Below are 12,969 nucleotides of genomic sequence, written 5' to 3'. Positions count from 1 at the left end.
ATCCGAGACAAGATGCCAAGCCTACAGCCACACAACAAACCATTTTGCAAAAAAATCTACTTACAAAAGGCCAAAAACCGACCCAGGCTACTGCAGGTTTACATAATATGGCTACTCGGTCACAACATGACGTCCATAAATCATATGACTTGGAATGAACCAATCACAGAACAGCGGTGTCACTTCAAAGAATGTCCAGACTTTCCTTTGTACGGCTTTGAAGGCGTCCATTTTATATTAGTAAAATATTATGGCACACCACTCCACCATATAAAAATGTTACAAAATGTCTAAAAACTGAAATGATGATCTCACCTCACGTTCTTTTTGTTGATGTGTCCGTGCTCCACATGCAGTGACAGTGTCACAGTATATGAAGCATTGCCTTCATGTATCAAAATGTTTTTGTTTTTTTATCGCGATAGCAAAGTGCTGCCTTCATGACTCAAAATGTTGTTTTTAAACACTCTGTTCACTATTGATGAAAGCATGTCACAGACTTTTTAATAAAACACATAGGAACTGTTTAAAGAAAATCTATAGTTTGTCTCCTTTGAAGAACAACTTATTTCACTCAGTGGGGACACATTTTTGAGGCTGGTGTCTTGTTGTAACGTTCACACCTTTGTCTCTCTCCATAGATAGACCAGTATGGGACAGACCCAGGACAAATTAGAAGGTGGAGAACAGACCCTTGTTGACGAATTGGAGGACGCACACCCTGACTGTGGAGATTCAGACAGTCATGCAGATGATGTCATGAAGGCAGGAAGTGCCTGTGAAGAGGAGGCTGGCAGCACAGAGGGAGAAAAACATTCACAGGAGCCAGACGCGCAAGATTTGGATGAGAGCCACGGTCGGGAGCCAATAACACCTTCCAGTGAGAAGCGCATCAATTTGTGGGTGAGACCGTTTGCTGCAAGCGAGGTGAACCAAGGAGGAGTGTCAGGAAGTGATATAGGAAGAGAAGAAGGAGGGAGGGCCACTAAAACCAGAAACCCAAAAGGTAGCGTGACAACCGAGGAAAGAGCTTGGGCATACAAGGAGTTCAATCAAAATAAGGCCGGAGAGAAGAGTGCTGAGAAGCTGTTTGAAGTTTCCTCGAAGATCAAAATGGAGGATCAGGGTGAGGGCAACCAGAACAAATGTGACTTGTATGGCCATATTGCACCCTCTTGGGATTCGGATTCTTTAATGCTACAAATGGAAGCCAACAAAGCTCATCAAGACGCCGATCTAGCCAATCCAGCCGCAGACGCCGAGCCTAGTTTCATTTTGGACAAGCTGCTGAGGAGAAACCGAAAGGAGCCGTGCCCGGCTCTAGAAAAAATAAAGGAGGTGGAAACCGATAAATTGAACATGGAGCTAGACATGACCATGCCTGTCGCTGCAGCAACCGCTTTCACCACTGAGGAAAGGAACACACCGGCATACATCACCCGGAGCATATTATCATCGTCTACAATCAAAGCAACACAGGGTGACTTTGAAGTGGAAGATCCCGCTGACCGTTTGACCAAAAAATCCCATTTTTGCAGAAGCGATACGGTGCCGAAATCAACAAAGGCTCCGGACAACAAGGCGATCGTACCAAATAAAGGTGCTTTAAGCCCTTTACAAACAGCTTTACATGAAAGGAGGTCATGTGAGGTCAAGTGTGTGACGGCTAAGGAAGCCGCGCCATCCTTCGGGCCTCCTCCGCTGATAGAAAGTGACAACCCAACGGCAAACTCAGAACATGTTCTCGCAAGGAAAAATGAGGATGCCAGTTCAATTTCGCTGCCATCCAAGACAAAAGAAAGCCACCCGAGGCAGGACCTTCCCACGACCAACAAAGAAACTGAAACGCCAGAGCAGCCTGATAAAAAAATCGTCATCGAGAGTGATTCAAGCGTTTTAATGAGAGAAAAGTCCCCCGACACTGCCAGGTCCAGGCCCGTCTCGGATCTCATAAAAGAAAACATACAGCTGCATGAGAAGCGCCTGCATCAGGATTGGTTCAAGCCCGTCGAGGTCAAATGTGATGAGCATAGTCAGTCTGTGAAGGTGGCGCAGATGAAGGCCACCTTCGACTCGCCTCACAAATCTCCAGAAAAACTCATCGAGCGGAAGCCCTCCGTCAGGAAAGGTAAGGCGTTTGCAATCCGGGGGACCACACAGTGTCAGTAAAATGTGTGTGGGACATGATAGCATAACAGGATACATTACAGTAATGAATCTGGGGGCTCGAGTGGGAGCTGCATTGTGCAATTTACCATCTGCGTTTCTAGTTTGTGAATTTTTAAAAGATTTTGCAGACATTTTTACTACAAGCACAGAGGTACGTGACCAAAGTCCAGCACAGAAAAAATCAGTAACAAATTAAAAAAATAAAGCTTCGATTCTCTCTCTCTCTCTCTCTCTCTCTCTCTCTCTCTCTCTCTCTCTCTCTCTCTCTCTCTCTCTCTCTCTCTCTCTCTCTCTCTCTCTCTCTCTCTCTCTCTCTCTCTCTCTCTCTCTCTCTGCAAGAAGTACAAAACTGAGTATTGAATTTTATTGTTTGTGTATTGTTATTTATTGTTTTACTTGCAGGATTTCAGCAACACCATAAGTGCATATGTGCAGTATAAATTAAACAAAAATATTATTTTTAAACATTTTGATAATACAGGGTGCAGTTTACCAATCCACAGATTTTTAGATTACAGTAAATGCAGAGCATAATGCTGCTTCTAAAGTTGGGTGCATGCATGCACCCTGGTTAAAAGTTGACGAAAATACAAATCTTTACTGTGCCGTTTTGGATTTTATGAGGCAGACAGTGCTTGTTTACCTGCTGCTCGGACTCGTGTCGACCCTGGCCTGGTTGCCCCCACCACGACAGAAGAGTCAGGGTCGACAGATCTGTCAGTTTGGTGCATTTGGCCCATTCTCAAGTTACTTTTTTTTTTTTTTACTTTTTTTGCCCTCGGTTTATCTGCACCAACTACCAACTACATGGCTTTGCATGGTAGTTTAATTGAACATTCTTGTCCCAGAGTGTGAGTGTGAATGGTTGTTTGTCCTTATGTGCCCTGCAACTGGCTGGCAACCAGTTAAAGGGTGTACCACGCCTACTGCCCGGAGACAGCTTGGATTACGCTCCAGCACGCCCGCAACCCTCGTGAGGTTAATGGACGAATGAATGGGTGAATCGATGTTCTTGGGGGGCCCCCTAGTGTTGGCGGGGCCCAAAGCAGCTGCTTTAGTTCTGCCATGGTCACTGCAAGCAAGGAAAGAATGAAAAGCACACGCTGCTCCCCAAAAGTCGCGCTATCGCAGAACTGACGCTGATTGGTTCATATTGGCGTCAATCAAATTAGCTGTACCATTCAGCGACCGTCAAGCCGAGCCGGGGGGCGGGTCTATCTGCTGAGCAGGGAAAGCACTCAGAGAGGAAATCAACTTGGATCAGCCTCTCAGTCTAGGGGTGGAATCATTTGGGAAACGACGTTTTAAATCACGCTCTTCTTCTCGGGAATATTTCCATTTTCCTCTCAGAAGGTAGGACATGTATCATCATTGATGTTGTTTTTAAGTGCTCCCTGTTTGGCAATCCCGACCTCCCAAAAGTACACGCGTTATCTCGAGCGTACAATGAGTGGGTTTAAGCTAACATTAGCCGGCGACGGCACTTAACCCCAACTGTCATTTGGGAAGGAAATAGTCGTCCATTGGCCAAATAAAGCCCGTCGCAATCGAGGTTTCGGTTCGCTCGTATGCGCCGAGATCGACGTTAATTGCGGATGTAGGACGCGGGGCGGGGCGGCTAACCTTGGTGCGGCAGAAAAAAAAAAAACTTAGTATCTGCGATGAAGCAACATTGGCGGAGGTGCAGGAGGCAGAGAAGCCGCGCCCTGCCCCCTGGCACCCTGCACCCGCCAGTTTGCACCTTCACAGAGGACAGGAGTTCTCCGTACCTAGTATTAGCTCCTGGTCTTATTTTGACACGATGCCTAGGTAGAAGTGATCTCCACTATAATTTGACTCTAATGTCGTGAATCGTTGCGACCTCCCGTTTACAACACGTGGTTGGGTGGGAAATTATTGAAACTCCAGTCACATTAAATCAGATGCGTGTTATTGCTGGTTTCATTACAGTTACGGCGTTTACATTTTACGAGCATCCTTTAAATTTACGCTGAGAGAACATGAATTGATAACTGAGAGCCCGGACCGCCCACTGTAAAGTATTTTCAGACCACAAACTAGAGGTTTTTTTCATTGCTGGGAAGTTATCAGTTATCTGCAATGTTGCAAAACCTTTTATCGAGCATTTAATCACTTTACAGAAACCAGAAATTAATCTCACGGCACTTCATTGACAAAAAATGTCACGGAAAGTGGAAACACAGGTTAATTATGTAGATTCTGCCGTCGGGCGGAAGAGCATGTAAAGGTTTGAATAGATAATTGAACAAAGGTATATTTTTTTGTAGTAAATAAATCGGGCCAATTATGAGAAATTGATTTCCCGTGGCACACTTTTTCCATTGTGTTGGTCAATGTCTTGCTTTTGTCATAGGTCAGTTTCATTCAAAAATATTGATCTCCATTTAACTCATTCACTGCCACACATTTTTAGACCCTCTTTGACCCTAATGTTTGAAAAAAAAGTATAAACAAGTTCCTGGGATTGAATGGCTGGGCTGTGAAAAGACAAATAAATTCATCAATCGCAGTGAATGATTAAGAGTTTATGAACTAAATGGAGCTCAGATTTCTTCTGCATGCCCAAGAAAATGGCTAATTAGGACCGTGGCTGGAAAAGTGTCAAGAGGAGAGCAAGATTTGTGGATTTTGACCCACACTTCGAATTGTTACAATAGCGTTGGTGTAATGTTTTGAGTTACAGGGGTTTTTCTTCACAGAGTCCTTCTTAAGATGAATGCTGGTGACTCACTGCCACAAAGGCTTGACAGTCTACAGCTGTGTTTAGGCTTGTCAACTATTCCAGACGCACCAACTTGGAGTGGTTGTGCTGCAGTGCAAGGTCTTTAGAAATGAATTGACTGCCTTCCCATGCCTTGGTCAAGGAAGTGGGTCAGGAAGCACGAGGGGAACAAGAGATGCCAGGGACTTTTGAGTTTGTTGGGTAATAACCAAGGAGTTTTATGTGATTTTTTTTTTTTTTCAAGCATGTTGAAATATGAAGAAATGATTTTCTTACAATTAATTTGGGCACTGTTTAGTGTTTATAAACAGCCATATTTCAAACCTGGTGGCATGCTGAGGTATTTTTAACAGATCTAACATGTTATTGTTGTTATTCTTTCATTTATGGTTATTTCTAAGCTAGGAGCAAACAAGTCCCTTTACAGCCACCTGCCAGGCTAATATTTTTTTTGTTTGTTTGCAGCTGTATTAATCAAAATCTATCAATCTCCCTAATTGTTGATAGTGAAGAGCACATTCATAATGTACTGTGAGCAATGTAAGATCTGTCATAATCCATGCTATCTTTGCTCATATTTGTGTATTCAGTGAACCTTCATTTTCATTTCGGCATTCGTAAATTCATATTTTCATGGCCTTTTTTTGTTAAACTTTCGGTTATTTGCTGCAAATAAATAAAAGTGTTACTTTGGCATCATTTTGGGGAATCTACGTGGTGGGGTATGGTTTAATTCACTGATAGTATTTTTCCTCTGCATTTGATATGTCTTGTTTTGTTGGTGGTCCTTCAATGCACCTCGTTCAGTCAAAATACAATACAATTAAGTTAGCTAAAGAAATTAATTTTTACTTTAGCTGTTCGAAACAAACGAAAAAAGTTGTACGCAGTGGCACCATATTACCTCCTAGCTTGGTAACAGTAACCAGACCAACGATGGTGTATTTCAAGCGGCTTATTGGACCAATGAATTTGACGTCATTATTTTCTCCACAATATCGCTCTGATAATTATTGGTCCGATAATTATCGTGCATCCTTACTTTGTATGTTTTTCAGTCATAACCTTCGAGGAAAACCATAATTTGCGATGTGGCCCACGATGAAAATGTGTTTGACACCCTTGCGTAGTGTTGTGCAATCGAAATTCAATTCCGATTATTACATTCCACGATTACAAAATTGGCATAATCGTTGAAAAAATATACATATTAATATGCATTTATATCCAACTCACTGTTTGTTTACAGGAAATCATACTTGAATTTATACATTTACACTTTATTTGTCTTTTATATTTCTTACGTTTAAACATTTTCTTATGTACCAAAAAAATAAGTGATCGTTTGAATAATCGTGATTTCACTCTTACCAAAATAATCGTGGTTAGTATTTTTTTTTTATTTTTTTATCACAATCGAGCGGCCCTTCACTTACTACTCATGGCTGCTCTGCATGCTTTGTGTATATCACCTTCACCGCTTCATCACAGTTGAATTGCATTAGTTACGTGTTTATCCGTGGTACTCGGCGCAGAGTTGAATTTTGAGCCCCTTATTGTATTGTTTTGCCAATCTTATTTCCTCTATAAGCTAATATGAACGTATACAATAGCAATACCAGAAACACTGTTGCGTGTGCGATACGTTGTGTTCCATGTATACTTGAGTAGAGCGGACGGGTGAGTAGACCGTATGGGAGGTGAAAAAACAGCACCTTATCTCATTGGTGCACAAAGCACTGGAATGTAGCAGGGAATCTGATCACAATGGTGGTCTGTGGCCTTGGATACAGGAAGGGGATTTAGGTCGCGTCTCATGCAGTCCAAGCGACAAAAGACGCGTGGGTGTGAAAGTTATCATAAGAACTGTAATGTGTCTCTAGTTCCAGTATCTGAACATTGTATCAAAACAGTGTATATCTCTTTATGCACAGACCTTGTTTTTGGTGCGAATTGAGTTTTTTTGTTGTACAGACATGCCATTATTACTTTGCTGCATGGCATGCTCGATTGAAATAATAGAGCTACATTGGATTCCTCATGATTGTAATTTGAGATTTCAGAAGCAGATGACTTGGGTTTCCCGGTATTGGATCTGAATGAGTTATTGGAAGTGAGCCCATTTTCTGCCACCATTTACAAGCCTGTCTCTTCATGGTAATGTGTTTGTACTGTTATTATACGCAGGTATAATTGTGTTCAAGGTCAAGGAAGCGACTCTTACTTCAAAAATGATTTACTGGTAATTGGAAATTGGTACATTGTTCAAGAAGAATGAAGTCCTCCCCTTACCAAAGAACCACACAACAAATGGATGCCCACACAACTGCAGTAAATTATTGTCCGGACAGTATATTAATTAAGAACACATATATTATCTGGCTACCTCATCCAACTCCGGTAGCTATTATGCAGTGTGTTTTGACAAAACTTCACCTAACAAAACTTAATTTCAATAATTATAATAAAAGCTTTGTTAATTAAATGCCCCTCGTCAGTTAAAAATGAGGATTACCACTTTTTATGACTCGGGACCATTTAAAAAAAAAAAAAAAAATGGATCCAATGGCCCTATCAGGCAAACCAGGAGACAAGTTGTGGTGGCTCCGTCATAAGCGGTACTGGCCCCTATATTCATGATAAAATACGAAAAGTTTAGCTTCTTTATACTAGCCAATGACTTTCATGGGTTTGGCTTTGTAATACTGTTACCTTATTGAAATCAAGGGCGAGGCATAACAATTGAACAAATTAAGATCAGTGCTTCAGAGAAATCACAAAAATGTTTACTCAGCACTTACATTCATATTCATATATAGATATAGATATTATAGCAGAGTGTCTGCCGCTACCGAGTGCTTTAATTTTCCCTCCTTCTGATTTTTTTCAAATCCGACCTGGGCCACTTTCATATGTGGTCCTAGATCGGGTACGTATTGGAATTTTTTGCAATGTATGAACGGCCAGGTCGCATATATCAATCAATCAATCAATCACATTTTATTTGTATAGCCATTTAAAAAATATATATAATAAAAAATAGATAATTAAAAAAAAAAAAAAAATCCGTTCATGCCCTTCCTCCCAACAAACCCAAGACTGATATCCATTAGTACATCAGCAATCATTCACACACACCCACACAAAGTGCACAACCTGATAAAATGTGTTAAAAAGACATGACAAGGCACAGAGAAACCATATGAGGGCATTGATGTTGTCCAGAGCCCAAAATGGGCACCACGTGAACGGAGGGAGAGAGTCCTGAGATATGGGAGAGCGAATCTGTAAATTTGTTTTGAGTAACAATATTGACTTTATACTTGCTTTAATTTAATCCCACGTGAAACAGGAAGCATAAAGTGGACTTTTATGGTGATAGCAATAATCCAGCCACGTCGATCGGTTCATTTATTTATGTGCGGCAGTGACATGATGTCATCTTTAGTGACGCCGCGATGAAATGAGATTGAAAAGCCTCGCCTCGTCACTACCCGCACGTTCTGTATTTAGACCTCCTACCGAATCGCATCACTGTAGAAATGTCCCTACAAGCTGGACCGCATTTAGTTCTGTAAACACTACGTCGTGAATGACGTCGTCTCTTCTTCCGCGCATGCTGGCCGCTTTGGGGACGCGTTCGCACACCAGACAGACCGAGGTCGCGTTTGTCATGTGAACGCATCCACAAAAATCTGATCCGAATCGAGCATTCACACCTGCAGTGTGAACCTAGCCCAAGTCTCATTTGTGACCATATCATTTTAATGATCCTTAAATATGGTCACTGTAATGCACTTTGTAGTCGGCCAGTCCTCTCTCAAACGTCTCCAGTTGGTCCAAAAATGCTGCTGCTCGCCTCCTAACTGGAGCTCGAAAGATGGCGCACATAACATCAATTCTGCCCTCTGTTCACTGGCTCCCAGTGCATTTTCGATTTAAGATTCTCCTATTTGTTTTTAAGTCGTTAAATGGCCTCGCCCCGGCGTACCTCTTTGAGCTCCTCCACTCCTGCGCACCTCTGCGGACCGGGCGCCGCTCGAGGTGCCGAGGACTAAACGGAGCCTCAGGGGGGCTCGAGCCTTCTCTGTCGCTGGTCCTTCCCATTGGAATGACCTTCCCCTCTCTGTCCATTTTTAAGACCCGTTTGAAAACACATTTCTATTCTCTGGCTTTCGATTCTTCACGAGACTGGCACATTTTCGGCTGTTTTCCGGTGTCTATTGAATGTAGTGTTTTGTTCATTTATTGAGTTCACTTGTTGCATTATGGCTATTTTTGTTGTTGGACGTAAAGTGCTTTGTATTTGTATCGTATTGTGATATCCGTTCCATACACATCGTCTTAAGAGAATCCCTCTTTGGTTTTGTTGGTACGCCGCCTCATGTTTTGATAGGTGGACATTTTGTAAGAGGAAAAGTGATGAGTCTTGAGTCGGCTAATTGTTCTTTGTATACTGGAATGCAGAGAAGCCTGCTAAAATGGTGTCACGGTGCTTTCCTCTCGGTCATTTTTTTTTTTTTCAGGCTCTGGGGTCCTCTTTCCGTCTCCCCACATCAGTCAACTCTGCTGGTTCAGGAGGCAGTCGAGTACGGCACTCTGCTAACATCAGAGTCACCCAAAAGATTTGCAGCCCTCTTTACTTAATTAATTGTCAGACCAGGGCTGTAGTTCTCATCACTGGAAAGCACAACACTTTTCCAAGGTGTGTCTGTGTAACTATGATATACGTCATGGGCTGTCAAACTGGTGCTGGCATAAACACTCCTTTGCTGACATTTTCCTGAATGTCACTCTTACTACGGCGCGCGTATTGAAGGAGACATATGCAATGGTTCTGCACAATTTGAAACACTCTCCAGATGTTTTATGAACTTGTCCCGGGCTCTTTCTCAAAATATCCCACGGATCAAGAATTATCGTACGCTTCGCAGACCCTCTCGTCTTGCTTAAATTAGCCGTTTATCATGCAAGTGAACGACTGTTCACGATGCCCCATATATTGCCGGGCCAGTGGCAAATCTGGCTTTTGTTACCGTTTCTCAGCCAGGAAGGGAGCTCTGAGTTAAACAAGGCAAGGGTTCGCCATGTATCTGGATACTTCATACACATTGTCAATAGTGATGGATCGATCGGCCCTGAAAAAGTCTATCACGTAATTGCCAATTAGGGTATGCTCATACTTTTGTTTTTTTTTGTTTGGGGGGTGGTTAATCCGATGTTTTTATGTACTCGTTAACATTACAAATTTATAATGTGAACGGAATGTGTCGCATCTGCGGCCATTTCAGGGATTTGTTTTGCTTTAACTGACCGGTCCATCCACATATATTTATCCGTTCCAAATCGTCATCCTTTCACCACCGACTCTTTTCTGCTACTTTGTCTGCCGTCTGTTTTGTCAAGCAGTAGCGATGTTTGTCACCTTTTGATGATGTATCACATCGGATACATATCCGCTTTAAAACCACATATGGAAGAAAGGCCAAAACAGATACAAGTATGTCACATATGGGCAAAAAAAAGAATTGGAGGGCATACAATTACAATTATTGAAGTTTTTCTGAAAACGAGAGGAGCGAAGATTAATTGACATCTAATTTATCAATTTGTAATCATTTTGAAAACGAAAATACAAACCCTTGGAATTTCAGCCTCACAACAGTAAATATTCTCACATTTCTATTTGGGCTGCGCAATGTATCCAAAAAATAATCGTCGTTGCGATAATGGCCGTGCGATATGTGTATCGCAAAGATGTTTCATATGGAATTGTATGCTTGTATTTGACTCTGACCAATCGGATGCAACCTCAAATATGTGTTGCATTTTGGTTTGGATATGCTTTTGGCTCTGACATTTGCTATCGATCCAACCATTATCCAAACCGCTTATCCTCACTCCTGAAAAGTTTTGAATGTACACCATTCCTCATATTGTAGTCCTGTGTGCATTTTAAATTTTAAAACACCCGTCTTGTCTCTCACAGATATGAAAGGAGTTGTACGGAAGAGCAAATTCCGTCACGTCTTTGGCCAGGCGGTGAAAAATGATCAGTGTTACGACGATATCCGGGTGTCAAAGGTCACATGGGATAGCGCATTCTGTGCAGTCAACCCCAAGTTTGTTGCCATAATTGTTGAAGCCAGCGGCGGTGGAGCTTTCCTGGTTCTTCCTCTTCACAAGGTAAGCGGAATACTTTACTTTACGCACTATACAGTTCTCTTTGAAGAGTGCGGTTACTGTGAGCATGCAATTAAGCAGTGGATATAAAAACATCTACACCAGCCCTGTTCGAATGCCAGGTTTTTGTGATGTAAAAAAAAAATGAGGCCAGGGTTTTTTGTTTTTTTTCAAAACGTTGTTCACCTTTAGCAACTAGAGATGCTCTAATATAAGATATTAGGGCTGGGATACATTTTTGTTCCAATACGACGCTTTTCTCTCCGACACGAGTTGTGTTTTAAATGTACGATGTACAGGGAGAGAGTTAAGACGAAATGGAAAGAGAAGACAAATAAACTTTTTTTTGCAAGGCACATAAGGTCTACGTTCACAGACGAAAAATGAAGCATGTCAAGAAGAAAAAAACTGTTTACTGTGAAACAATGTTGGAGGCTTGCTTACGTTCTGGGGCTGCTTTGCTACACCTGGCGCACGGTGTCTTGAATCTGCGTTGGGTACAATGAAATCTGAAGTCTATCAAGGTGTTCTTGAGAGCTAGAGATTCCCCTTGTCATCGGTGGAATAATCAATAGGGTAATCGATTCTAAAAAGAAGTGTTTGTGACAGCCCTTAGCTAAGAGCACATTGGACTACTCTGAAGTGGCCTTCTTTGCACACTGACCTGCTTTTAAATCCTGTTGAGCATCCGTGGAAGGAGCTGGAACATGTCGTCCGGGGAAAGTACCCTTCAAACCGGAGACAACTGGGAAAGTTTGCTCATGAAAAGTTGGCCAGAGTACCTGCTGAGAGGCGCAGAGGTTGCATTCAAAGTTAGAAAATGTACCATCGTTTTTGTCCCTGTTTCATGAGTTTTTTTTAAAAAAAAAATTTAAAATAATTATTTTGAACCACAATTCAGATTGTCGGATTTTCATTGGTTAATTTTCATAAAATTTGTGTTTATTACTCATTCAAGTAATTTCTGTGACCAATGTGGCATTTTCGTTCATTAACAGTGAGTTGCCTGATAATTTTGTCCATGTGTGTATCGGCGGACCGATTTAATTTGTTGGGGCTAGGGTTAGTTTTTTCACGCATAAGGATTTTGGATAAGAGATTCAAATAAATAAATTGAGGAAAAATAACGGAAAATGGAACAATCAATCCAATCTATTTACCGGTATTCCAACTTCTTTGTTTACTGTACAATCGACCCCCGCTAGTCACGGGGGATTGGGGAACGCCTAAAAATTCTCCCTCAAACACTGACAAACATTCAAAACACAGAAAATGGGGGGACGGAGTTTGGGGGGGGTGGCCTCCCCCCCCCCCCCAAAAAAGTTATTTTTTTAAGTGTGACTATTAATGATTGCAGCACACAACGTCCCCGGAGTAAACGACATTGTTTGCTGTAATGGCTTATTTAGTGGATCCGATCAATGTTGTCATTGATTGATTTGGCAAATTATGACAATTACAACCCGATCACCGATTTTGCATAAAACGACAACTGTAAACCGATCCAATCCAGCCGATCAGATCTGTCTCAAGTCTAGTCGGGGCAAAAGACTTGAGTTGAATGAGTTGTTTGTGCGAGTCGATAACACAACCTTCAAGGGTATCAAATAATTTCCTCTGAGTCTTTTATTGTATATCATCAACGAATGATACTTTTTCCTTGTAAGTAGGGTGACATTTTTGCCACTGTTGCTCAGCATAGCCATGCATATCGTTTCCTCTTTTTGGAAGACAGCTGAACACGCCATTCCTTTCTCTCATGCTTTCAATCTCATCCTTTGTTTCACTTAGTTGAATGTCTGCTAATTTATTCCCTAATTTCCATATGAAGGACGCTGTGGGAGAAAAGGCAGCTAAAGCAAGTGAAACATTTC

The 12,969-nt window shown here is 41.8% G+C and overlaps 1 protein-coding gene across 2 annotated transcripts in view; it reads left to right on the top strand.

The window, feature by feature from the left end:
• Nucleotides 1-651: 651 nt before the first annotated feature.
• The window catches only part of coro1ca (coronin, actin binding protein, 1Ca), a 27,751-nt gene continuing 15,433 nt past the window's right edge, over nucleotides 652-12,969 (top strand). Inside the window, exons 1-2 of one of the 2 annotated variants that reach the window (XM_086030511.1) lie at nucleotides 652-2,128; nucleotides 10,902-11,098. In XM_086030511.1, coding sequence (XP_085886637.1) covers nucleotides 652-2,128; nucleotides 10,902-11,098 — 1,674 coding nt within the window. Of the gene's footprint in view, nucleotides 2,129-3,382; nucleotides 3,523-10,901; nucleotides 11,099-12,969 lie in introns of those variants that run through there. The other variant, XM_086030512.1, reaches the window with a different exon arrangement.

Source organism: Filicampus tigris, chromosome 5 (genome assembly GCF_054856515.1).
Source record: "Filicampus tigris isolate MCC_2025a chromosome 5, RoL_Ftig_1.0, whole genome shotgun sequence".
Lineage (NCBI taxonomy): Eukaryota > Metazoa > Chordata > Actinopteri > Syngnathiformes > Syngnathidae > Filicampus > Filicampus tigris.
Note: the sequence above shows the minus strand (reverse complement) of the source record. Positions and strands in the feature narration are given on the sequence as shown.